Source organism: Leopardus geoffroyi, chromosome C1 (assembly GCF_018350155.1).
Source record: "Leopardus geoffroyi isolate Oge1 chromosome C1, O.geoffroyi_Oge1_pat1.0, whole genome shotgun sequence".
NCBI classification, from domain to species: Eukaryota; Metazoa; Chordata; class Mammalia; order Carnivora; family Felidae; genus Leopardus; species Leopardus geoffroyi.
Window position 1 is genome coordinate 29,021,556 of NC_059328.1, and position 27,624 is coordinate 29,049,179.

General features: G+C 47.2%; 1 protein-coding gene across 1 annotated transcript; it reads right to left on the reverse strand.

Moving 5' to 3' along the window:
- Positions 1-1,538: 1,538 nt before the first annotated feature.
- GNL2 (G protein nucleolar 2) lies at positions 1,539-27,329 on the reverse strand. Its single transcript, XM_045476770.1, has 16 exons — positions 27,108-27,329; positions 25,189-25,273; positions 24,110-24,204; positions 22,209-22,348; positions 19,459-19,643; positions 15,379-15,445; positions 14,361-14,519; positions 13,477-13,590; positions 9,440-9,568; positions 8,592-8,696; positions 7,647-7,805; positions 7,321-7,434; positions 3,707-4,155; positions 3,303-3,379; positions 2,413-2,498; positions 1,539-1,732 (listed from the first exon to the last, which is right to left on the reverse strand). Exons 1-16 carry the CDS (start codon positions 27,169-27,171, stop codon positions 1,580-1,582), a joined length of 2,181 nt encoding a protein of 726 aa, XP_045332726.1. The 5' UTR covers positions 27,172-27,329; the 3' UTR covers positions 1,539-1,579.
- Positions 27,330-27,624: the final 295 nt, after the last annotated feature.

Consider the following 27,624-nt stretch of genomic DNA (forward strand, 5'->3'; position numbering starts at 1 on the left):
GAACTTGGGCTTCTGGGGCCTGTCTTTCCCTTACTTGGTGTCTTTCACCATCCCTACCCCAGTGCAGTTCTAGTGGCTCATTTTGGAGATTTGGGTTTATATGATGTTGTTTTATCCCTGCCCACCTAGCCCACCACGCCCACTTCCCCAGTTAGCCCAGTTGAGGAGGCGCCAAAGGCAGAGTCAAACCCGCCTTGAGAAAGTAAATGTTTGCTGGGAAGAAATACAAGTCACAAGGTCCCCGGTGAGCTGCCTGCACCTCGGCCCCTGCCCGCCGATTTGGTTTGTTCATCTTATTCTGCAGAAAACCAACCCCTGACCCTACACCCCTAACTGGCTGGGGTTTAACAACTGGAGAGGTACCCAGACCTCACATGCAGCTCTAATTATTAGTGGTTAGGCTACGGCCTGTAGACTGCACTTTAGTATTCCTTGTAAGTAAAATCCAAAGTTTGGAGGCCCGTAAACCCAGAAGAGGAAGTTAGCGAAACAAAGCTTTAATTTAGGGCAATCCGGGTGGGCCAGTGCAGCAAGATGACTCCATCATTCATTTAAATTTCACAAGGAACACACCTAAAGAGGCACTGACGTGTCCACTCGGTTGGAATGCCTCAAGCTGCATTCCCAAGGAGCCAAGAAGGACTCTCCTTAGTGGAGCTGTGACCCGACATCATCCCAGTGAAGGCTCCAAGGCTCCCTGGAAGAATCGCATTCCTACAGGAAGAGCTGTGTTCCCAAACATGCCCCACACAGCTCTAATCTCAGATCTGAAGTCACAGCTTTCACCCTCCTCCGGGTGCCCTGAGGGGACTCTAAGACCCCACCATAAGAGCCTGCCTGGGCTGTCACCGTCGCGAGACAGAACTCTGCTGAGGTGTGCTGGTTCCAGGACTCCTTGGATGTCAAGCACCTACGTCCTGTGGCCAGCTAACAGACAGAGCGACAGACAACTGAAGATGCTGTCACTTCTTCCTATTTTAAAGCTTAGGCCGTGTACATTACATCCTTGAGATTTTCTCGTTTTTACACTTCTGTTTCAAACTGCTAATTGCCAGTGTAAGAGAAATGCCGCTCTCCATTCTGTGGACCTCATCTGTTTCCGTCAGACGCGCAGGACATGGCTACGCTCTGGAGGAACCAAGAAGTGCCAGTGGACCCCATCACGGAAAGCCCTGGGGGCGGACAGACTGTTTTCACCAGCACTGGTGAATGGTTTCAACTGTCAAACCTCAGAACAAAAGCATCATGGCCTTAGAAATGCCAACCGGGGGGCGCTGGGTGGCGCAGTCGGTTAAGCGTCCAACTTCAGCCAGGTCACGATCTCGCGGTCCGTGAGTTCGAGCCCCGCGTCAGGCTCTGGGCTGATGGCTCAGAGCCTGGAGCCTGTTTCCGATTCTGTGTCTCCCTCTCTCTCTGCCCCTCCCCCGTTCATGCTCTGTCTCTCTCTGTCCCAAAAATAAATAAACGTTAAAAAAAAAAAATTTTTTATAAAAAAAAAAGAAATGCCAACCGGGCATGAAGAAAATGAACACAGTTTCTAATTGCCTATTTCTGTATAATTTAATAAACTTTTAAAATGTTACTGCTTATGTTTGAATTTTTTGTGTCTGTGTTTCTGTCCCTCTGAGTCACTGGTCTTCTTTTTGTTCCTGTTTCTGTTTTTCACGTTGTGTGTTTCATAGTAGCGGACGCCAACTTTCTTGGATTGCTGCTGCCGCGCTGCTCGCCTCCGCTGAAAAAAAAAAAATGGCAAAGAAGACAAACCAATCAATCGTGGAAGTCACAGAACAGGCCCCTCTGTTCCTCTGTGCCCCATTCCTATGCTGCTCTCCCAACCAGTGGAAGCAGCACTCACAAGGGAGGGCTCCCCTCCCAGACCCAAGTGTGCCCTCCCACTGTAACCCGCGACAGCTCTACAGACTGTCGTCGGGTCATCCATGCTGGAATCTTTCCTACTGCGCTCCCGACCAGTGGCCCTCTGGTCTAAGGGTAAACACTTCCAGGAACAAGCTCTTCCCTTCCCAAGAAGGCCCACTCCAGCTCTGAAGAGCCAGTTACTACACTGAACTTCACAGAGGGCAGGGATCTATCGGCCTGAACGGCTCTGCTCATCACAGAAAACCAAGGGGCCACATAAAACCAGAGGACTTTCTAGAGGACAGTCTACATGTTTGAGGGCAGCGATGAGAACTCCTAAAGCGTAAGACATGAACTCAAGGACCTTCATCCAGTGGGCCAACTCTTGATCCTGTCTAACTCACCTCAACTAGGTCACTTAGGACTGGGGTTCCTAGAATTCAGCTCCAGACCATCACTTTTAGAGAGCGTCGTCTCTTAGGAAATGGATTTCTCCTCTCTACTTTCTAGACCTGGGTGAAGTTTAAGACCAAAACCAAGACCAAAACCACGTACTTCCTTAGATGTAAGCATCCTGCGAGTTTTATTTGAATGGTCCTCTTCCCTCTGTGCTTTCCGCTTCCTTCCCTTTTTGGTAGGTGCTGGAAACAATACATGAGCACAAAGAAAACAAACAGGAATTCTCTATTCAAAATGTGTCTGTGAATCCTAGGGTGGGAATGAGCTTGACGTGCTGGAAGACCAGTATGCATGGAGCGTGGGTGGGCACAGCACAAAGCGGGGTGAGATAGGGCGCCTGGGTGGTTCAGTGAGTTGAGTGTCCGACTTCGGCTCAGGTCATGATCTCGCGGCCCATGAGTTTGAGCCCTGCATCGGGTTCTGTGCTGATAGCTCAGAGCCTGGAGCCTGCTTTGGATTCTGTATCTCTCCCAATCTCTCTCTGCCCCTAACCCACTCACATTCTGTCTCTGTCTCTCTCAAAAATAAATATTAAAAAAAAAAAAAAAAAACTATTCTGGAAAAAAACACAAAAAGAACAAAGTGGGGTGAGGCCGGGAGGGTGCCAGGCTAGAAGGGTCCTGGTGGGCCATGGTAAGATTGGCATTTATGTCATAGAAACGCACTCCTGATGTAGAAGCTGTGAGTCCCAACGGAGTAAAGAATAAATACCTGGTCTACCCCCCTCCCCCCCAGAAAATCTGCTGACCCACCCCTAGATTATAAGGTTACTAAAGTACTCTTCTTACAGGAAGCTTCCTGAATTAATCCCAAGAAACGTGCAGAATAAAAAGTGAATAATCCAACCTGTATCATAAACAGTACATGGTGCCAGTTACGATAAATATCTGTGTGGATGACGGCACGAGAGAGGACAGAGAGATTAAAGTTCGATTCCGCATAGTTCTGAAGACGCAAATCGCATGCCAGTGGTTGAACTATTTTACCTGTATCTTCCACTTCTTCAGCTGCTCCTTGCTCTTCAGATTTTGCAAAAACCTTCTCACTTAGTCCCTTGGATATTCTGAAACAGAAAAGCCAGGACACAAAGCTGCCCGCCAGCCCCCTCGACTGCCCAAATCACGTGCCCACCCGGGGGCTGTGACCACCCGGCGGACCACCTTCTGCGCACGGTTGCCACGCCCAGCCCGCCCAAAGCCGCTGGGCCTCTGCTGAAGCCTGAACTAAAGCTTCTCACACTTCACGGAGCTGCACCTTAAAAACCTACAGATCGCTTTTTAAAAATGGCAATAACTCCCTTTCACGCCCCATAGAGCCGTGGCTCCAGTACGCATGGCAAGTGTTTGAGAAAAGAACGAGCAAACCACAATTGGTGAGATGAGGCTGCTACCTGACTGCTGAAAACTTCTTAGCTTTGGCTTTGTTTAAAAATCTCTGATATTTAGCGATCTTCTCATCCAGGGCTTTAATAACCGCCTTGGTGTCATTCTCCGTGTGTTCTTCCTGGGACTCCGGGCAAGACTCCTCCTCTTCGTCTCCTGGTAGCTCCTGTGCCTCCTCCTCCCCTTCGGAAAAGCTCTCAAGCTCTTCGTCAATATCCGACATCTCCAAAGGGACCAGGTCATCCCCCGAAAACTGAGGCACGACATTGATTTTGCCAAAGTTCTGCCGAACTCGTGCCAGGATCTGCTGCATTTCCGAGTCAGCGTCACAGCGACTGTTCTCTTTTTCCTTCTCAGTGACGGGCTCCGATGTTTCACCTATAGCTGCCGTGATTTCCTCTTCTGGGTTCTTCTGGCTTGTTTCTGTGGGGACTTCCAACGACGAGGAGGATGGGAGCTGTTGAGGCCAAACAACGGGGTGCAGGTGGGGGAGAGAGACGGGATCAGAAAATGCAAACCGTTTCTGGCCTCACACCTGGCTCTCAAACGAGGGAGTCCTCTCCCCGGGACTAAGGAAAGTACTGAAAACCCCACACTCGAGTCGTGTCGTTCATCTCCCGGGAGCCACGGTGCGTCAAGCCCAGAAGCCGGGACTAAAGGATCAGAGGGACTCGGCTGCGGGGCCCAAGGAAGAGCCAACTGTGGGTGTTTAACCAGTCACGCTATCAGCCATTCCCCACAGTGTGCGACTCCCTCCGCCCCACCTGAGGAGGGCAAGGGACGGGGGTGCTGAGGTAAGCACGCACAAGAGGGGCGCACACAACCGCCCGAGAGCGAAAGCAGAGCGCTGCTCGGGGCGCAGGGACAGGCCCCGGGAGGAAAGGTGTGACCGGGAGGGGCCGAGCCGGGGGACACGCCTGTCTGAGGTAATTAAAGGTGAAGGAGAAGCTCGTGCCAGGCTTTATCCCGGCGCTTCGTGCTTGTAGCATCGTTTTAACCTTGCGACGGAGACTCCTGGACTTTAGTGATTTTTCCGAAGGCAAGGGTGGCTACACAAAGCGCTAAATAAGTCAGGAATTCAGAAAATTCAGGAAGTTGCATACAAAATTCGCAGGTACGTTTTTATACCCTTTTCCTCAGCTAAGCGTATAGCGTTTGCGTTCTGAAGGAGTGTCAGCCACTACCAAGAAGAATAAAAGAAGAAAATCGCAGACTGGGGGAACTAATGATCTGACACACTCAACGACCAGACACGAAGAGTCCAAGATCACCCCACCGTGTGCACACAGGGTCGCAGCAGACCCTGCCAACGTCTTCCTCCCTCACGTCCAGCAGCTGGCGAACTCACGACCATCCTGCAGCTTCCCACCACGTCGCCCTGCCCTCGCCCACGTGGGTCTGGGTCTGGGTCCAGCCCCACGACCTCTCCACACCGCGACCGCAGCACACTTGCTCCCACTCAGGTGCTCCGGGTGGGGGGCAGCCTCTGCCCGCACCCCTCTCCCCTCAAGATACCCGCAGGGCTTCTGCCTCCTACCGTTAAGGGCTCCACCAAAACGCCACTTCCTCAGAGGCCACCCCCAGCCACCCCACGTACAAGAACACTCTCCCATCTCCCAAACCCACTTCCCTGGTCCTGTCCTCCTCACAGTCACTGGTACCTCCCGACGGAACGTATTTATCTATCTGTCCCTGTAGCATAATAACGTATGTTTGGTCTTCACACCAGAACTCTAAAACCCTCTGCATCTCCTGGGTACAGAAGAGTGTCTTTTGTTATTCATAACGAGTCCCTCTCCACCACCCCAGAGTTTATCTGAGGAGATGCTCATGGTGGGGCCTTGCTTCAGAATGGGGGCTGGTCACCAGACGGACCAAGCACTTGATGAGAGGACTAGAGATGGAGTTTGATCACCGATGGCCAATACTTTAGTTAATCAGGCCTACGTAGGGGTGCCAGGGTGGTTCGGTCGGTTGAGCATCCGACTTCGGCTCAGGTCACGATCTCACAGCTTGTGAGTTCGAGCCCCACGTCGGGCTCTGTGCTGAGAGCTCGGAGCCTGGAGCCTGCTTCGGATACTATGTCTCCCTCTCTCTCTGCTCCTCTCCTGCTCATGCTCTGTCTCAAAAATAAAACATTAAAAAAAAAAAAAATCAGGCTTACGTAATAGAACCTCCACAAAACACCCTGAAGGATGGGGTCTGGGGAGCTTCTGGGCTGAATGGATTGATATGCTGGGAGGGCACCATGCCCAGAAAGGCCACAGGAACTCCATGCCACCCACAACCCCACTCCTGGCCCTACACATCTCCTCCATTTGCCTGTTCCTGAGCTGCGTCCTCTACAATAAACTGGCTATCGTAAGCAAACCCTTTTCTGAGTTCTGTGAGTTGTTTCAGCACATTACCAAACCTGAGAACCCTTGAATTTGTAGCTGGCTGGACAGAAGTGTGGGTGGCTGGGGAAGCCCATCCGCAGCTGGCCTCTGAAGCGGGGACCATCCTGTGGGGCCGGACCCTAGACCTGTGGGCCTGTGCTAACTCTCGGAGATAGTGCCAGAACTGAATTACTGGACACCCAGCGGTGTCAGAGCATTGCAGAATTGGTGCGGACAAACGAAATGCATCTGGTATCAGAAAAAACCACAAGCTCCTCTGCCGCCATCCGTATACATGGAAGTGCGATAGGCAGGGACTCCTCTAGTTTCACTGCAATACCGCCAGTGCCCAGCAGAGTGCCCAGCACACGGGAGATCCTCAGGACGCTTTTGCTGAATGAACCAATCAATGAGTGAACAAGGAACTGGGTATTTTTGGCTGTTTGGTGGCTTTAGGGGGAGAGGAAGAAAGAACGCCAGTTTCAGGTATGGTGATGCTGAAATGCTGGAGAAAGTATTCAACTGGAAGTTTCTAGCTAATAACTGAAACGCGGAACGGATTTCAGGTAAGAGGGAACGAACCAAAGCTACACAAACCCGAAAGATCAGCATGGAAGTGAAACTTAAAGCCCCCTCTTCAAAAGACTCGGCAGAGCTCTGAAAAAGAGCCTAGAAACAGAAAAGCAAAGGGCCACGGTTGGAGCCTTGTGGTGGTCCACTGCCAGGGGGAGGGAAATCCAACAGGAAGGAAGCTTCTCAATTCAGCCCAGAGGCCCCAAATCTAAGACTTCTTTCCCGGACTATAAACTGTACCACTCTCCTTTTCCCCCTAATTACCAGCTTCTTGAGGACAAAAAAGTTATTTATTCCTATATTCCCTGGGCCTGGCATATTGTCGGGCCTCACAAATGTTGAGTCAATCTTGGAAATGTTCCTGTTCCTCAAGCATAAGGACAGACCCAGTATTGGAAAAGCACTTATAGTTACAGCCCTCTTTGTTCGAGGCCCCAAAGGCTGGTATTCAACCTCGGACTTCCACCACACATCTGCTTCCGGGTCTCCAAATGCCACCCCCACCCCCACCGCCACCCCCCACAAGGTCATAGCCACGGCTCTATGGAAGGGGAGACACTGGCACGGACAGACCACACAGGAAAAAGGCGCTCCACAAAGGGAGGCAATCAAGGCACCACGCCTAAGGCAGGAAGCGTGCTTTCCAAGAGGCAGGTCTGCCCCGTTCTTACCTGGGAGGCTTCAGGGGGCTCTGCGTTGGGCGGCTTGACAAAGAAAGGAATCCAGCCCCTCTGCCAGTCATTGAGAACCATCTTACCCACAGTCTGCAAGTCTGGCTCTCCACCCTGAAATGCCACAGAAAGACTCCCCATTAAATTCACAGGCCAAAGCACCTGCTAGTGTGGGGGCACGTCAGCCGCCCCAGGTGCTCGTCACCACCGGCCTGCCAAGTTTCGTACCGCTCCCACCACACATACCCACAAAAAAGGTCCTCACCACATACACACGTCTGCCGTGTGACGTGCCCTGGTCTCAAGTCTCACAAACCCTCGCTCACCTTCAGTAACTTCCCAGTCCGGAAAGCTAGCTTCTCGAGAAAGTCCTCAGCATTCTCCCAAGAATCAATCTTGTATGTCTTGCTGATATATTCTGGCTTTGCCCGTTCAAGTACAGCACCAATGTGGTCTTCGGGAGTCTTAATTTTTTCAACTTGAACCTAGATGTTCAGAGGAAATTTCTGGCTTACGAGCTTTATATGGAAGCAGTGAAGTTCACATCTGTAACAGTATCTGAAAATAGATTTCAACACCACGATGCAAGGGGAGCCTGGCAGGGGCCGGTCTCCGAGGTGGCCAGACGTGGTCAGGGGAAAGGAACACCACCACACAGCGTCCAGCCAGGGAGCCCGGCACTCAGCTGTAATCCCAGCTCACCACAAACTAACTGTGTGGTTCCTTCCGCAAGCAGTTCAAAGTTGGACTGTTTCATGCTAGTCGCGTACAGAAATGGTTAAAAGCCTGCCAATCCCAGGACACAAAGAGAATTCGATAGTTTAAGCAAAGAGGGGAGGAATGCGCGCAGGACGTATAGCCAGCAGCACTGGTTAAGGTCAAGTGGAACCATTTAAAGTTTTTGGTCATATTCAGAAACAAGTGAGGAAATGCCTGCCTGAGTTCCAAAATGACTCAACCCATAAACCCTCGAAGATGAATTATCACTAAACATAAACAGGCCCTGCTTCCCTTTGGATCCTGTGTGTAAACTACAAACTCTTTTGTGGGATGACATTGACCAGATATGCCCGTGGCTCCACTGACTCCTCAAACAGGCTTTAGCGGAATGGAGAGGCCGCCCTGCAGAGCATCACGTTCCTCAAGTTTGGTCAGACAGGCTGACCCCAAACCGCCTTCCAAATGAGTGAAACGCGAAGGTATCCAGTGTTCCCCACAGAATGCTTCCCCCAAAAGGCAAACAAAGAGCCCGTCAGGACCAAAATACTCACCACTCCTTTTAGCACAATGTCTGTCTCTGAGTCTTCAGAGGGATAAACCACACCCGGACAGTCGATAAGGAATATCCGACGCATCAAGGTGATATACTGCCAGACCTGAAGTCAGTAAAAAGCCAGAGACTTCCCTGGGTCAAAACTTAAGAGCCCGATTTCACAAATCTCTGATGCTCACCAAGCTAGAAAGGGGTGGGGTCAGGGCTCAAAGAGAAGCAACCTGCTGAGTGACGAAGCAATAAAGCATCTCCTCTACTTGGGCCATGCACAAGGTGCTTTCTCTAAGTACAAGACTACAGCTTCCACCAGCCAAGAGTCTAAAATGAAGGCAGAGGCGGGAGCTCCGTGTGGTATCGCGTGATAATAATCCAGTAAACCTTCTCTGGTTTTTCAAGGTACTCTTGGGAGTCTAATACTGTCCGGCCCCTCCTCCTTTCGGGAGAACCACGTTGCTCCTCACTCTGCATCTCAGGGTATGTCCCCCCCAACTGCCAGAATCTACCATAACATCTGAGTTTTCTTTCATAACGCTTGCACCAAATATTCTTGGGTTAGTTTTATCAAAGAAAAAGGCTGGAGTGACCATTTAAGAGACTTAAATGTGAACGGCACTTCCCACATTGTGCCAAAGGCACACAGTGCCATACGAACCAGAAACTACTCTCAGTCTTACCAAAATGGGCAGAGACAACTCTGGTAACACTCCAAACTATTATATGGAGACCAAACTCCCATTGGTAGCCTTCACTCAAGAGAAGTAGGTAGAAATCTCCATGCTCTAAACAATCACCCTCTAGGGAAATACAATATGGAGAAGTAAATAAGGCACTTAAAGCTGGACGTACCTTTGTTTCGCCTGCAATGGGGGCCACACTGCAGACTTTCTTGGAGCGCAATGTGTTTATCACGGAGCTCTTGCCAACATTTGGGTAGCCAATGAACCCGACACTGATCTGCTTCTTGTCAGTGTGCAACTGTTCAAAAAGAGAATACACACCACACACACACACACACACACACACACACACACGGTCATGAACATCCCTTGAGAAAAACAGGTTGTGTTAATTTGCTAATATAAAGAAAATAAGGCAGAAGGGTTACTAGAACTTGATCTAAAACCTAGACACATGCCACCTACATTGCCTGATTGGGCTGCACACATACACTTATTAATAAATCAGACATGACTCATTTCCTCAAGTTGTCCATGTGCAATTGTTCTTGAATGTTTTAAGGTTAAAAGTATGTAGGTCGAGAAGCAAAGGAAGAAAGAACTTGTTAGTCATCAATTTAGAACATCATCCACGGATAAAATGTCTTAAGGGAAGAGAACCTCGGCAGATGGCACCAACTGGCAATCCCATGACCCACCCCTCCTTTGCTCTGCACATTTTGCATCTGCATTGCCAAAAATAAATGACAGAAGTTAAAAAAAAAAACAAAAAAAAACCCTCAGAAGTTAGACCACTGGGTGAAAGTCTCAAGAAGACAGAACTCAACAACTGCCTAAGGCTAGTTGAAGACTTCTGATTCAAGATGGCGGACCCAACGTCCACACTGGCCTCGCTCCTGCCACAACCTCCACTAGGATGACAGCAGTGGGAATGAGCACATATAGGAACTTACAGAACCAGGCATATAAAACAAAAGAATGAGCTGGAGATGAGACAATAAAAACAAACCTATAGGGGCACCCGGGTGGCTCAGTCAGTTGAGCGTCCGACTTCGGCTCAGGTCGTGATCTCGCAGTTCGTGAGTTCAAGCCCCGCATCAGGCTCTGTGCTGACTGCTCAGAGCCTGGAGCCTGCTTCAGATTCTGTCTCCCTCTCTCTGCCCCTTCCCCACTCATGTTCTGTCTCTATCTCTCAAAAATGAATAAACGTTAAAAAAAAAATAAAAAAATAAATAAGTAAATAAATAAAAACCTACAATGTTAATAAATCACTACCAGCTAAGTAGTACCCAACCTGGCTCACTACAAAGATGAAAGCTAAGTGACAAAGTTAGGAAAATTTACAACCCAGCAAAAATATTGCCAAAGAATCACAAAATGGAGAATGGGCAGGACAGCTACCACTGAGGGGGTCTGAAATCAAGACTAGTGAGAAGTCTGCAGAGCAGTGACACCACCCCACCCTGGCCTCCCCCACCAGGGGCACCTAGGTTCTCTGCCCCAGAACCTTACCAGACACTGATTTTTTGGAAATCCTACATCTCTGAAAACATTGCATTCTTAGACCTAAAAGGGAACCTGGACTTGTGGATAACAGTAGCTGAAGGCAAGTGTTCCCAATGTGATTAAATGAAAGTCTAAATAAATAAATATATGTTTTTAATGTTTATTTTTGGGAGAGACAACACGAGCGAGGGAGGGGCACAGAGAGAGGGGGGAACAGAGGCTCTGAGGCGGGCTCTGTGCTGACAGCACAAGCTTGGGGCTCAAACCCACAAACTGAGAGATCACAAATTGAGCTGAAGTCGACACTCAACTGAGTCACCAAGGCACCCCATGAAAGTCTAAATATTGATGAGACCCCCAGGTCCCTACTCCCACTGAGCTCCCGAACCCTGCAGCCAAGGGATTATATACATCCCCGAGCTGGAGACTGGAAGATTCCTTTACGGGGAAACTTACACTGACATCTAGAGTGCCCTCCGACAAAATATTGGCTTTTAACCTAGTCACCTGACAGGGAAGTCCAGTAGTCAATAGTCTACCCCCCGCATAAAACTTCTATTGGTTTTTTGTTTTTGTTTTTTTTTTTTTTTGAGAGCAAGAGAGAGCAGGCGAGCAAGCAGGGGAGGGGCAGATGGAAAGGAAGAGAATCCCAAGCAGGCTCTGCACTGTCAGCACAGAGTCCAACACAGGGCTAGACTGCACGAACCGTGAGATCATGACTTGAGCCGAGATCAAGAGTCAGATACTAACTAACTGAACCATCCAGGAACCCCTACGAGACTTTTCTTCAGTGGTTCACCCTTAGATATGAAGACAGGCGAAAATAACCAGACATTTGAAGTGTGACTCTAGTACTACAGACAGAAAAACACAAACTGGCAGGAAACAGAGTTAATACAGGGAGAGAGGAAAATTTCAAAATACCACCATCGTTACCATTCTCAGAAACAGAAAACAGTTCATCTGTGAAACAAAAATGGGGCAGGGCAATTCTTAAAAGTGAGAGGCAAAATAAATTTTGCGATAGAACAGCTAGATAATCAAGTCAGAGAAACTTCCCATAAAATAGAGCAAAACATCACAAAGGCACTGAAATAAAGAAAAGAAGATTCAAGAATTAAACCAAGAGAGCACACCCAATTCCCGAACCAGAGAAGAGCTGATGGGGTAGAGGGCGGGAGAATTTCCAAGAAATAATACCAGACAACATCAGGCAAAGTCCCATCCAATGCCTAACTCACTGAACAGTAAAAGACCCACCTTAAAACACATCAATGTGCAATTTTAAAACAGGAGTTTCTTTTTTAAGAGCTCCCAGCCACAAAGGACCAAGAGTTGGAATGGTCCCATTACTCAACAGCACAACAGAAACAGCACAACAGAAGCCACTAGAAGACGATGCGCTGGTGCCCTCGGCATTCTGAGGAGAAACAGTGTGAGGACAGAATAAAGGTATTTCTGAAATGCAAGGTCTCAAAAAATGTTCCTTCTAAGCACTCCTTCTCTGGAAGCTTTTGGAAAATATGTTCTATTGAAAGGAAAGAGTAAACCAGGAAAGACGAAAAACCAAGAAAAAAGATCCTGTGTGGGATCCCTTGATCCCAACAAAACGCTCAGGGTGGCAGTGAAAGGGAACTCCAGGAAGGAGGTTCCGTAGCCGGTCCCGATGGGAAGGGAGGGGCCGGACACTCTCCAAGTTCCCACTCTAGCAGAGGATCTGGTGACACATTAGTGACAAATGACACAGAGCTAATTAACGCCAGAGAAAACAGAAGGTTCCATCAGAGAGGAATTACATTCAGAGTGCTGTGTGGATCAGTCGCGACTGATATCGTACAGTCATGACCACGTAAACGCTGAAGGAAAGAACAATCTGGCCAGATGATGTAGAGCGATGCAGGGAGAATGGAGAGAGGGGAGTACGTGTGGGGACAGAACAGCCATAAGAAACTTAGTCCTCATTTTCCACAGCAGACTTAACATATAAATATCTAAAACGGCAGGTGGAAGGGCTGGAGGAGATGAGAAATAGAATCACAATAAGCATGTATAAAAAATACGGAAGAAAATACTAAAGGTAACTAACAGCCACGGGCCGGACATGTTCACTCCTGGGAAGCGGGGAAGGGTGGGACAAAGGACACCATGTACTTTGTCAGAAGCCAAGGTAGAATGAACTAAACACACGAACACCAAATTGAAGGTACAGAACGTGAAGCTTTGAGAATACCTACTAGGGCGACCTGGCTGCGGGGCTTCCCAGAGAACGACACGGGAGCAGGGACGGGCAGGATGCCCCGCAGGCAGAGGGGACAGAAACTGCACAGGCCTGACGGCAGAGGTGGCATGGTAGGCTCACAAACCCAGGATGGGGAACACAGCATGGGGAGGGGGTCTGTTCCCAAGCAGAAGACGGACCGTCAGGTGCCAGGGACACGGCAGAAAGGGAGGCAATGCCGGTCAAAGATAGGGGCGATGGTTGAGCCAGAAAACATTTTCCAAAATCCCTCATAACCCCGAGGCTCTAGGAATTTTTACGTTGGAACACACACGTTAGGAACACATACGTCTAGGAACACACACTTCTCATGGGCATGATGGGGGAGGTGAGGTGGGTACCCCTCTGCCACATGCTGGCAAGACAAATGCTTTAATAGCCCCACAGCTGCATGTTCCCGGAGATGGGTCAGGTCCCAGTACCTTTCCAAACTGCCGGAGAAGCTGAATGAATGCTCCTTTGCCGAAGGGGTTGGTAAGACTTGCATGGAAGGCAAGTGTCGGATAATCCTGGGAGAGGACAGCAACCCAACGTTTCTAAAGTGGGGAGAGAAGATGCTGGTGAGTTGTAACCTGTTTATTCACAATACAGGAAGAGTCGGTGCTGGAGTAACAGACTGCATTTCAAATACACAGCTGTCCTAGGAAATGGTAGCTGTAATTCTTTAAAATGTGTGTGTTTTTTTTTTTTAATGTTTATATTAGAGACAGAGTGTGAGCAGAGGAGGGGCTGAGCGAGAGAGGGAGACACGGAATCAGAAGCAGGTTCCAGGCTCTGAGCTGTCAGCACAGAGCCCGATGCGGGGCTGGAACTCACGAACCACCAGATCATGACCTGAGCCGAAATCGAAGGCTTAACCGACAGAGCCACCCAGGTGCCTCAAATGTTTTTTGTTTTTTTTTTTAAATGAAAGGTAACACTTTGTCTTTTGTCTACGAACACGGACAGAACAATTACAAAAATGCCTTCGTTGCGACTAAATGCAATTGATGTGACATAATATGGGACAGGCCAGCGGCTGTGGAAGCTGTCTCCATGCGAAGGGGCCTCATCATCCGTCCAGGGGATACTGGCAACTGTGCCTTCACCAACCATCAGGGGATAAGAGATAACTCTGCCCCCTGTCAGTGAAGCACATTTTGCTTCTGTTTTCAGTGAAAACACTTCCGTGGCTACTATGCGAGAAGTGTGATACTTTACTGTCTCAAATCCTAAAAACCGTGCAACTGAGTCATTTACAGAGAACTCAGCCTACGAGGAGCTGAGCGGCCTGGCAGTCTGGCAGTGGATAAGCAGCCGTACTTACTGTTGCCCAGGTTGGAACAAGGTCACATTTGTTAAGAACAAAAATAAGGTGCTTCCAGGGTTTTTCCTTCTTCAAGTAAGTCTCAATGTGAGGGGAACGGGTACCCATCGGATCTCTAGCATCAAGAACTTGAACTACAACATCTGAGGAATCTATCACCTGCAATTCAAAGAGGCAAAAGTGATTTGCTTTAGTGAAATGAGAAATGGGAGAGGGATGACATCTAAGGGAACCCAGGGAAAAGAAAGCAATAGTGAGGACTTCGAAACAGGAGTAGCCAATCCTGATGCCCAGTGATCAGAATTCAAAACTTTCTCCATCCTGTGAGTGTAAGAAACTTGTTGAATTTCAAACAGGAAAACTGACTTAGGTGAAACCCACCTTACTTCGTGACTACTATCGATTATTGAATGGAACCATTCACTTCTTAGATTTCTAAAAGTTTCTGCTGCCACAGCTTTTGTGTATTGTACAAAAACCTAAAAAATTTAGTTTGCCTTCAGGGTGCTGCTTTCCGGTTATGTTACTGTTGGATTATGGGACTGTGCTTGAAAGCCTCGGTCACCAAGGTTGATCTCTAGCATGTGGACATAAAACCCAGCCAGCTGAAGAGTGCTGGACCAGGACTCAGGACACAGAACCTCCCACTAACCAGCTGAGTGAGCTGGGTGAGGAATTCAATCTTTCTAGACCTGTGTTCTCGCCTGTAAACGAGACGGCTGGACTACGAAACTTAAAAATCCCCACACGGCTCCACCACATACGATAAATGTAAGGTCTGTGCATGGCAGCTGTTACTATTACGTGAGTAATAAAAAGAAATCGAATGCAGTTATCGAGAACAATGGCAGTACATACGTGGGCACACCTATCCCGTTTTTGTGAGGGAATGAGGACAGAATGGGCAGTGGAGTTTGTGCTTTATTTGACAGATCTTCGATACGTCAAGATTACTTCTCTCATAGAAAATCACGAAAGCCAAGGGGAACGCTCAACAAGAAAGAACTGCAAGTCTTACCTTATAGAGCTCACCCCATATTCTCTTGGACTGTCCCTTTTTATAGATCTCTTCTTGGGCTTCGTTTCTAAATAAGAAAACACTCAAAGTGAGCAAGTGAAGCCCTACAAAGGGTAAGAGGATGTTTAGGGAAGAGCCGGCCATGTGCCACGGGAAAAGGGCCCTAAAACTACTTGGAGACGGACCAAGAGCAAATTTAATTTAAAAAGTGACTATATCCAATCCAAATGTCCATCGATGGATGAATGGACTTAAAAATGTCTTGCAAACATAATGGAGTATTATTCAGGAACGAAAAAGAATAAAGTACTAACACAGGCTACAACATGAATGACCCTGGAGACATTCTGGTAATGAAACAAGCCAGACACGAAAGGACACACACTGTAGGACTGCACTTACTATCAAGTACCTCTCACAAGGGTAGTCAGACTCCTAAGAGACAGAGGTAGAATGGTGGCCACCAAGCACTGGGGAGAGCAGGGGAGGGGATGTTACTGTTTAATGGGGAAAGACTTTCAGTTTGGGATGATGGAAAGGATTCTGGCAGTAGACCCGGAGCAGGGACGGCTGCATAACCACGTGAACGTACTTAATGCCACTGACTTGCAGGCTTAAAAATGCCTGAAAAGATAAAATTGTAAAAAAAAAAAAAAAAAAAGGGGCGCCTGGGTGGCGCAGTCGGTTAAGCGTCCGACTTCAGCCAGGTCACAATCTCGCGGTCCGGGAGTTCGAGCCCCGCGTCAGGCTCTGGGCTGATGGCTCGGAGCCTGGAGCCTGTTTCCGATTCTGTGTCTCCCTCTCTCTCTGCCCCTCCCCCGTTCATGCTCTGTCTCTCTGTCCCAAAAATAAATAAACGTTGAAAAAAAAAAAAACTGTATGTCCAGTTTACCACAGTAAAAAATGTAAAATTTAAAATAAAGTGACTCAAGAAATAACAGGTGTTGGCAGGGATGCGGATAAAAAGGAACCTTCACGTACTGCTGGAGGGAATGCAAACTGGTGCAGCCACTTTGGAAAACACTATGGAGGGGGCGCCCGGGTGGCTCAGTCGGTTAAGGAGTCATCTGACTCCTGATTTCAGCTCAGGTCACGTTCTCATGGTTCGTGAGTCTGAGCCCTGGTCGGTCTCCGTACCAACAGTGCAGAGTCTGCTTGGGATTCTCTCGCTTTCCCTCTCTCTCTGCCCTCCCATAACTGTGCTCTCTTTGCTCTCAAAATAAACATAAAACCAAAAAAACAGTATGGAGTTTCCTCAAAAAATTAAAAATGGAGCTAGGGAGTGTAATGCTAAGTGAAATGAGTCGGTCAGAGAAAGACAAATACCATGTGATCTCACCCGTATGTGGAATTTAAGAAACAAAACAAAGTAACAAAGAAAAAAAAAGAGAGAGAGAAACAAACCAAGAAACAGACTTTTAACTAAAGAGAACCGATGGTTACCCAAAGGGGAGGTGGGGGGGCAGGGGATGGGAAAAATAGGTGAAGGGGATTAAAGAGTACACTTGCCATGATAAATAAATTTAAAACATTTAAAAATTTATGGGGCACCTGGGTGGCTCAGTCAGTTGAGCATCTGATTTCAGCTCAGGTCATGATCTCACCACTCATGAGTTCGAGCCCCGCGTCAGGCTCTCTGTGCTGACAGCTCCGAGCCTGGAGCCTGCTTCAGATTTTGTGTCTCCCTCTCTCTCTGCCCCTCTCCCTCTCATGCTCTCTCAAAAATAAACATTAAAAAAAATTTTTTAAAGAGAATGGTGTATCAATTAAAAACAAAATTAAAAAATTTTAAACCATACATAAAAAATATGGAAAAATTAAAACAAATATTTTAAAAAGCAACTGTAATTAGGCAACATGTCATAGAAGATTATGAAAAGGATTTGGCAAGACCTGAACCATAATCTACACTCCCATATGAAGTGAAATTTTTCTGATAAGGCTGAGAATCTGTTTATCCACTAGCCTCACAGATATTTACCCAGTGTCTTGGAAACAAAACCAGTTTTCTTCTCCCCTCCCCCCCCCCATTATATACTGCACCTTTGGGAGGGGGAAAAATTCACATCAGCAGAGGCACACAAAGTCCAAATACTTATTTTTATTTTAATGTTTATTTATTTTTGAGAGAGAGACAGCACCAGTGGGGGAGGGCAGGGAGAGGGGGGAGACACAGAATCCGAAGCAGGCTCCAGGCTCTGAGCTGTCAGCACAGAGCCCAACGTGGAACTCGAACTCACGAACCGTGAGATCACGACCTGAGCCGAAGTTGGATGCTTAACCTAAGGAGCCACCTAGGCGCCCTCCAAATACGTCTAAGAAGAAATGAACTTGCTACCTCTTTTGCTTGGCCTCAGATGGCCTGACTTGCTCTCCAAGAGACGCACAGTTAGAAAACAGGCCGCCGACAGCACTGGGGCAGCCCTAGTGCAGGTGAGCAACAGCACCTCTTTGCTGAGGCATCTGGGACACTCACGAGCGGTGAAGAGGGGACACGGCAATGCTTTCTGGAGGGCACTGGGCAGCTGCCTGTCAAAAACACCCATGCTCTCTGACACAGCCATTTCCCCCATAAGAATGTATCTTAGGGGAATAACTAAGGAGAAAGATTTAGTCACACGGATGTTTTACCCTGGCCTTATTTACCACAGGGCAAAACTACAAACAGCATAAATGTTCCACAGCGGGACTGTCGATGAGTACTACCATGGAAATCTATTTTTTTAATGGGAATTTATTCTTAATAATTTAGAAAAATATATTAAAATAAAAAGTAAGTTCAGGGCACCTGGGTGGCTCAGTCAGTTGAGTGTCTGACTTTGGCTCGGATCATGATCCCACCGTTCGTGAGTTTGAGCCTCGTGTCGGGCTCTGTGCTGAAAGCTCAGAGCCTGGAGCCTGCTTCAGATTCTGTGTCTCCCTCTCTCTCTGCCCTTCCTCTGCTTGCACTCCGTCTCTCTCTCAGAAGTAAAAAAAACATTTAAACATTAAGAAAAAAAAAGGGGGGGGGCAAGTTAAAATACACTCTTAAGGGGTGCCTGGGTGGCTCAGTCGGGTAAGTGTCCAACGTCGGCTCAGGTCATGATCTCACGGTCCATGCGTTCGAGCCCCAAGTTGGGCTCTGTGTCGACAGCTCTGAGCCTGGAGCCCGCTTCAGATCTGTGTCTTCCTCTCTCTCTCTGCCCCTCCCCGGCTCACACTCTGTCTCCCCCCCAAAAATAAACATTAAAGATTTAAAAAAACCAACAACACTCTTAAGGTATTATAAATGAAAACTGAGTGTAAAAAAGATCCAGAATAATACATCTAACAGTGACTAATTCTTGATACTTTTTGGGTATGAATTCTATGAGAATATGATATGACAAAAGGTATCAATCCTTCTCCTCCCCCTCCGCAGCAAACATAAAAATGACAAAACACTGCCACCTCTACGCATGTACATACATTTTCCACATTATCTTCAGAAGGTCACAGGAAATTCAAAGACCATCCATGAACCCCCAGTGGTCCAGAGTCTCTGATTAAGGAAGCCCTGACATTGATGATTTTAACAATTTAATAACATGGTCGGTGGGACTAGGAGTTCTTAGTTTTTGTTGCATTTCTAATTTAACTGTATATTCTAAATTGTCTACGACAGAATCTACTTCTATTATTATGAAGAAAAAAACAATCATGAAAAAAAGAGACCCAGAGAAAACAAGCCACCTCAGAAATTATTTTCCATCTGGCCCCAACGTCACAATTTTTCTAGCGTGAGGGAAGAAGATCACTATCTAGGAGGTAAGCACCAAGCTTCATATAGGTAAAATAAAGGTACAAAAATATTTTGTCGCAGGGCACCTGGGTGGTCTGTTGAGTGTCCAACTCTTGATTTTGGCTCAGGCCAGATCTCAGTTTGTGAGCTGGAGCCCCAGTCCGCCTCTGCGCTGACAACGCGGAGCCTGCTAGGGACGCTCTCCCTCCCTCCCTCTCTCTGCCCCTCCCCTGGCGCATCTTCTGTCTCCAAATAAACTCAAAAAAAAAGTTTTGTTGCAGAAGAGCAAATGATGAGAGCAGATGACACCCAAACCGTACCTCACCCCAGGGTCTTCGGTGACCAGGTCACGATCCTTGCCCTGGTCGTAGCTCTCGCTGGACATTTCTGCATTTTCTAGAAGAGACTGCATATCACTCGCACATAAGTTTGGTCGCTTCCTCTGTGACTTAGGGCCGAATGTAGTTTCAAAGCTTTCGGTGTCAAGAATGTGCACCCTGGAGTTCTAAAGAGAAAACAGAGTTTCGCGTAAAGCTAAGGAAAGCACTGAGCAAAAACAGACAGTTTAAAACCTACCCAGGAAAGGCTTTCCGCTTTTGTTTTTTCAAAGCTCAACCCATACCGAAAACTACAACAGGGATGCAGCCTGGTTTCAAATTTGAAATGCTTAAATAGCAAAACCACTTGTTCCCCAATCCTAAAGTTCTATAAGCCTCCTTGGAGAAATACAAAAGTAATACAAAGAGTCAAAGCAAATATGAATAGTTGTGTAAGACTTGCCAAAAACTCTGCTTTATTTCATTTATCATAAACTTTAGTCATATGTAATTACGGCCACAATGATAAAAATTAACTTATCTTTTCTTTTCTTTTTTGAGTTTTCAAACAAGTGCATAAAATTCGCCAAATTCACAGATTTTGTCAAGGACAATTATACTCAAATTTGTGTTCTTTTTTAAACCAACTGTAAATGCCAACTTTTTCTTGGAAGTTCACTTCTTTCATGGCCAAAAGGAATTGCTTGTTTTGTAAGATGCATTTTAGTTTCAGATAACATTTTTCCTAATTTAGGTAACGTTTTTATTAAATGCACATGGAAAGCCTTCAGATGAAAAACATCTAGCAGAAGTCCAAAGTAATAGTTTAGATGTGATAAAAGGAACCTGATACTAACTAGAACTTGATGTGCCTGTAAAGGAGTTACGGGCATAGGAATTTTTGAAGTAGGATAAAAGTCGAAGTCTGAGTTAGGATCTAACACGTAACAGAACGTTAACAGACGGCAGAGTATAGCCTCAAAAAAAAAAAAAAATCACCCTCTGCCCCTCAGTATAAAGCTCCTCTGTGAGCACCAGCCACTAAACACGGATGATGGACCGGCCCCTATGGCTTCTGACCCTGATCGCCCCCTCCAACTCCTAAAGATCCTTAAGCTGTTGTCATTTTTTTAAGATTCTCTAACCCCTCTCTTAGTTCAGTTTTACAGGGGAACCAGGTACTGATGTCAGCAGGAAAACTGTGACCAAAGTTATTCTTGGAAAGCTCATAAATAACCTATCAAGTACAGTACACACACAGATGTGTGTGTGTGTGAGCCCATACGTTAACGAGCATCATGCAGCCATAGCAGTATTTAACAAAGCACACAAATAAGTGACAGTATTTTTGCTGGACTGCTACAGAATTATAGTAATTATAACGCACATGTAGCTGACGACAGTGTAAAAGTTAAAGCAGATCTGATTGGACTCCCCTGCGCAGGGATCTAGGATTAAACTTTATAAGGAGCAGGAGATACCACACTAAAATAAAACAGGGAAGGTTTTTCAAGGCCAAAGCAGTAAAGGCATCCCGTACTCTTGAGTATTATCTGCATCAAAATACCAGCTGACTGGTGCAGCTGTCCATCCTTCACTCTATAGATCAGATACTTGGCGCTGAGTTTTAGAAGCACTGAACAACTGGAATGAGCAACAAAGCAATAAATCCATAATAAGCCCTCTCTGTTCTCCTCGTAAACAAGATTCAATAGTTTGTTAAAAGATGGCTTTAGGGAGAACAGACCAAGAGAACAAGGGAAATGAGCAACTTGTCTGTGGTTCGTGAATTACACTCATGTGTTTCCCTGAAAGAAAACAGTCATTCCACTAATAGGTGCCATTCTTCTAGTCCGTCATAAAACAAAGCATAATTGACAAAACCTGAGGCAATAACCAGGCCTTGGTTTTTATTTTGTTCTGCGAGTAAACAATTTGCTTTGAACTGTTTAATCCATGCATGCATGTCAATGTTTCCTTCCCCTCCTTACATTTGAACTGAGGCTTACGTACTGGCTACATTTCTGAGAATTAATATTCGATGCAAGTAAAAGCGTGCAAACATGAGGCCATTTCTTTGGTTCTGTGTGAAACTCATTCCACTCAAGCAGGATTCAGTCCTCACTGTCCTTCAACCACAGTGGTTAAGAACCAATCTGCCCAGCACCCTTTCCTTCACTAGAAAGAATTCCAAGGGTCTCACAGAAGCCGAAAGTACATAGCACCAAAGGCCTCCCTCCTACCAACCCAGTCCTAACTCTACATTTCCCCGAAGTTTGAAGGAGTTACCACTTAAACCAGTTTGCCTACCCAAAAAACCCCAAAATACAACTAGTGTTAGTAATAGCCATGACCTAGTCAGCTCTAATTAACGGCAGTGGGCTATGACCTCACTGTATGCCAAATGCTTCATCTGGTCACCCAAGGAAGTCGGTTTTCTTGACTTTATAGCCGGGAAGCAAAAGCCCATGGAGATACCTAAGGGTCTAGCAAGGGGGAGAGCAAAGGCTAAGTGGGACCTGACTCCCAAGCCTGCGCTCTGATCCACTGGGTAATGCGCCCTCCTGACACAATGCAATTCATACTAGGGTAAGGCCCTAACATAGATGAAAGGAGAAGTCTCAGAAAGTTCATCAGTACTGCATTAAAGCCACTCTTCCCTATGGAAAAACACAAAAGACAAACACGTTAGAGCTGGATCGGTGTGGAGTGTGCCCACGAAATTCCATTGCCAGGGATATCCTCCAACTTACGTGAGGCTGGATCCGATCGTGGAGAAGAGACATGGGTAGCTTGCTTTGCTTCATGACAACTTTGTATGGATCCTTCATAACTGTGCCCATTTCCTCTTGAAATTTTTGTAACGACGACTGTTTAATCACACGTGTGTTTCCTGTTTTATGGAAGAATGCTGTCATTTATAAACAACTCCTTTTTGATTCTGCATCCTTCTTCCCAAAGACACAGGGAAAGGCAAGACTCTGTTACCCTGGCTTGCCCAAACATCCGATACATCTGTCCCATGTAGCCATTTTCAAATTTAAAAGGGGGGGGGGGGGTGGGAATAAAACAAAAAAACTGCCTCTCCTGCACTCATACACTATGAACTAATCCACCAACCACACACACAAAGGGTTTCAAGAGTTTTCCAAGCCCAGTTTCCTGACTGGATGAAACTGAAAAATCAACATCACTGAATGGAACTGAGATTTGACAACTATCCTATACTTCCTGCGAGATCTGGCAAAGAAATCTGGAGCCAATCACAGCTGATGTACTCATATACAAAGGGAATCTTGAAGCACAGAACCTGAGTCACAATTACTGCCTTTAGGGTTATGAGGGTTTGAAGGGACTATTGAGTTCACCAATAAATCCATGCAAGGGAACAAAATAAAGCTACATAACACTAGCTGGGGAACTCCTTGTAAGTGAGGGAGTCTCAAACACATATTCAACGAAACAGCATGGGCAGCACAAATACAGAACTCAAGATGGTGAGGGCTAAGGGGCCGCTGGCTGCTACACTGCCCATGTTTCCCCCCACCTAATCCCCACCGCAGCCCTAGGAAAATAGGGACTATTTTTATCCCCATTTTAGAGACAAGGAAGTCAACCAACAGAGAAGCCTAATAACTTGCCCACGGTCACAGAAATGGCAGAATTAGGATTCACACCCAGATGGTCTGGACCTAGAGTCACAGTCTCCAGAGAGGCTAAAACACCTCTCTAAAACGTTTTCTCGGACACCTTCCCGTGTCGCCGCTTCCTAGAGGGTATCCCCTCAAAAGATGTGAGAGACACTCAAAGGTAGTTGTCACCTGCCTCCACGCACAGAGGTCAAACACCGAGCAAACCATGGGGTGTGACCTGACGTGCCCACGCACCTAGCAGGGACTGAGAGAAAGCCCGGCCTCAACTGGAGGCCGACTTTCCAAAGCAAGAAGCCCTGACTCCGCTCTCTTCGCTCCTGGGAAAAGGCCAACAAGAGACCCTTTCATGGCCAGTGTAGGTGCCCATGAAGAACTGTTTCAAAGGAGCTTCCAGCCAATGCGCTTGTGCTTCGAGTTAAAGGCACAGGCGTTACCTGCAAGGCACCCTCCGGGCCACCGGAAAGGACAAGATGACAGCTCTCAGGTTCTGTGAAAGCAGGTCACCAAGGACGGACTTATCTGTTTAAGAGGGTTCACTCACAATAAACAATGAGCTCTTTACACAAAGAACTTGTTGAGGGGCCACCTGGGTGGCTAGGCCGGTGAAGCGTCTTGACTTCAGCTCAGGTCATGATCTCGTGGTTCGTGGGTTCAAGCCCCACAGTGGGCTCTATGCTAGCAGGGCGGAGCCTGCTTGGGATTCTCTCTCCCTCTCTCTCTCTCTCTGGCCCTCCCCCACTGGCGCCTTCTCTCTCTCAAAAAAAAAAAAAAAAAAAGAGGAAAAAAAAGAAATACTTGTTTCTGGAATCCACCACCACCGCCACCACTACTTTTCTTAGCACTTTTCCCACTACGGGCACTTCTCATCCCTTTCTCCTATAACGCCTGACAGTACTACTCGCCCAAAAGCTTCTGCCTTTTAGACCCCTTTTAGGCCTACCTTTTTCCATACAGCGCACATTCGGTAGAACAAAGTGACAGGGGACAGTGACAGTACTCACCAAACCACTTAATATTTGGCTCCACTCTTGCCACCGTGCCAGAAGCCACGGTTGACTGATATTGCAGAGGCTTAATCACTTTACCACGACTGTTCCTAAATTGAGGAAATAACAGATTTTGGTTGATGACAGAAGAAAGGCAACAGAAAAGCTTGGTTTACAGAATACCCTTTCCATCAAAAGGACCTTTTTTTCTTTTTCTGGTTTTAAATGATCATGAAATACAGATTTCAGTAAACAAAAAGTACTTCTACATTTGAAACAGATTGTCCAAAAGCCATTTAAACCTCTTGCAACAGAGCACGTAATGATTTCTGCTGGATGAATAACAAATAACGCTGATGTCTGAAAATCTGTTTACTGTTTGTTTGCTTTTTTTAAAAAGGAAAAAAAAAACGCCACATACTTGAGTTTCTGCGGTAATTATTTGAAGGCCGGTTTAAACGAGTTTTAAGTAGAGGGTGATTTATGCTGGAACTCAAAATTTTAAAACAAACAGCAGAGTAGGTGACTAAGGAAGATTAAGTTCATTGACATTTGTGCTTTAAACACATCTTTCAGAATGGATGAAGAATCTAATTACCAAACAAATTAAGACCAGCTAGCAAAATGCCATGGTCAGCAAGTCCCTGTGGTAGAGGCTGCCTCAGCAGAACTCCCAGTTGTGATGAGTTTCCAAGTGCCACAATGTTGTGATCTAAAGTTTCGCATTAAAAAACAAGTTTTCTGGCTGCTTTCATAACTACAGTCCTATATGCTTTGTGAAAGAAAACCAGAGTTCTAGCTGAGGGATATGTAACTTGAGATTTCATGTGCCATTCGTGGAGGGTGAGGCTGTGAGGAATAAAACCTCGATTTGTCCTACAGTCTTGTGACACAATCACTGTTTCACCACCCACTACCCATGCCTTTAACCGGAACCTTACAATTTATCATAACAACACCCATATAGGATGACATCTGAAAATACACTACTGGTATTTGGGGAAAGCGAGTGTGGGAAGGTCATAGGTCATGAGGTCTCAGCTACAAGTCCGGGGCACGAAAGGAAAGGGGGCATGGCAGTGTGCAATGCTCACCTGCGTTCCTTCTGCCTGTACATATTCAGGCGCCGGATTGTGGCCCGGTCCCTCATGTTCTGGCCTCCTGCTCCCTGTACTCGATCTAGGAAAGACAGAAGTCGACTGCAAGCTATTTGATAACCAAGTTTAAATATGCTCATTGCCTCAAACGCACCAACTAGCTCACTCAAAGTAGGCAAGCTGCTGCCCCGCCTCACTGCAAAATATCTACTCTCCCCTACGTCGTCCCGACAAAATTATGATCACCGGAAGCTACATGGTATGACAAAGCTGACCTAACCTCTGACCCTCAATATGACTGTGTTTGATAAGAGTTAATAATTGTGAGCATTAATCGTGGCACTGTGTGATCCACAGTACAGGCATCATCTCATGTAATCCATGCAATAACCCTATCAGGAGAGACACGTTATCCTCATTCTGCAAGCTGAGAAACTGAGGCACAGGTGGCCAGACGCCTTGCCGAAGATCACACAGCTACTAAACGGCAGAGCCAGAATTTAAACAATAGCATTAGACCAATGTCTGTGCTCTTACTAAGACACCTACCTCTGTGGAACCAATACGGAGTGCCTGCTGTATGCAAGGCACCACGGAGACTACATATTTTGATACCTAAGTATTCCTTATGTACCAGTTTCTTAATTTCCTAATGTTTGAGTTTAGTTTCATCCACAGCAACATAGGTAGCAAATCTTGCCTTACATCTGAGAGAGAAGGACAAATAAGCATGTTAATACTGGTCTAGCTCTTCCCGTTGGGGATGTCTTCAAGTCACCTGCCTACTCCTGAAGTGATGCAGTAGAAAACAGGCTGAAATCCCAGTGCTGACGGCTCTACTCACCAACTTTGCCAACTGTGATGAGCCACTTCCCCAATTTTGGCTCTGGCTCCTCACCTACAACATTGTAACCCCTAAGGGCCTTTTTGGGTCCGACATTCTGAGATCCCAGGGTACAGAAATTGCATAATTTATCGGCAATCCAGGGAAAGCATTCAACATCAACTAAAGTCATCAAAAACTTTAAGCCACATTTTAAAAAAAAGGATTATTACGGGCACCTGGGTGGCTCAGTCGGTTGGGTGTCTGACTTTGGCTCAGGTCATGATCTCACAGCTGGTGAGTTCAAGCCCCATGTCTGGCTCTGTGTTGACAGCTGGGAGCCTGGAGCCTGCCTTGGATTCTGTGTCTCCCTCTCTCTCTCTACCCCTCCTCTGCTCATGCTCTGTCTCTCTCCAATGGAAGGGACTCCCCCAAAGACTACCTTGTTCATCCCGCAAGTGGAAGCTCAGCAAAGCGCACAAACATCTCCAAAAACATCTTTATTGAAATGATCATTACCCGTCTACCTGCAGGGTTTCCATGCGCTTTACCAGATAGGATGACTCCAACAGCCAAATGTACAATCCCTTTCTCATTTAAATGGTCAAAGCTAGAGTGGCAGGCAAGTGTGGTCAAGAGTAAAATGCCAGCTGGATCAGCCTACACCACTTTTAATCTGACTATCCAATTAACTCCTAATCATACAAGTCTGAAACATATTGGGAGAGAGGCTGATCCACCTAGGAACACAAGAGGAGGTCGAGATAACTGCCCTTTCCAACTCAGAGCTTCCCAGTCTCTGCATTTCACAACTGGAGATGCCCCGTGGCTGCCAGGCCCAAGGGTTCACTTTCTCCGACTTTAGAACTGGTGCGTGGCACCTGGCCCTGAGAGGCGTGCAAGATGTCAGCCCTCCTCAGTGCCTGCGAATGAAAAAACCACCTTCTGCCTTCTCGTCCCCAATAGCCACTCGGCTCGAGGCCACTCCAAGTTATTTGCCAGCCGGGTATCCCTCCTCCCCCTCGATCCCCTCGGAGCCCTCCCTACCAAGCTTCCTCCAAGCTCCACCCTCCGCGAGCCCCGCCGCCCGTACCAGGGTTTGTGCTGGCCTTGGAGGGGTTGATGGTGCTCCGTCCTTTGTAATTGGGCTTCACCATCTTGCCGACGGGACGGGCACCGGAGCGCTAGGTCCGGCCTCTGTCGAGTAAACGAGCTCGTAACTTTCCAGGTCCGGCCGAAACGACCCGCGGGAACCACGCTGGACCACGTGGGCACGGGCGACGTCACTTCCGCTCGCGCCCTTCGCTTTCCCGGCACGACTTCCTGCAAACGCACGGCGCGCGCCGCCGCTCTCCTGGCCCCGCCCCGGCCCGGCCGCTTAGCCTTCGCGGTGCGTAGAGCCCCGCCCCTCTCGCTCCCTAGCAACCGCCAAGCTGCTCCTCCCTGGCGGCCTCCTAGGTACCCTCACTTCCCAGGCCAATGGCACAAGCTTAAGTTCAATTATCTTTTGAGGTTGCCCTCTAACCCTTCCAAAGGTGGCTGACCAAACAGCAGCCAAATAGCAGTCAGACCTTGTCACCCTTCTTAAAATTCCAGTAGCGCATCACACT

What these genes read in the sequence shown, in the direction of transcription:
- GNL2 (XM_045476770.1), bottom strand. Translation starts at nt 27,171, where the DNA reads ATGGTGAAGCCCAATTACAAAGGACGGAGCACCATCAACCCCTCCAAG. An exon ending in TATGGGGTGAGCTCTATAAG is followed by an intron (nt 14,520 to 15,378) that starts GTAAGACTTGCA and finishes TTTGAATTGCAG; the next exon opens with GTGATAGATTCCTCAGATGT. An exon ending in AGCCCCCTGAAGCCTCCCAG is followed by an intron (nt 4,156 to 7,320) that starts GTAAGAACGGGG and finishes TGGCCTCAACAG; the next exon opens with CTCCCATCCTCCTCGTCGTT.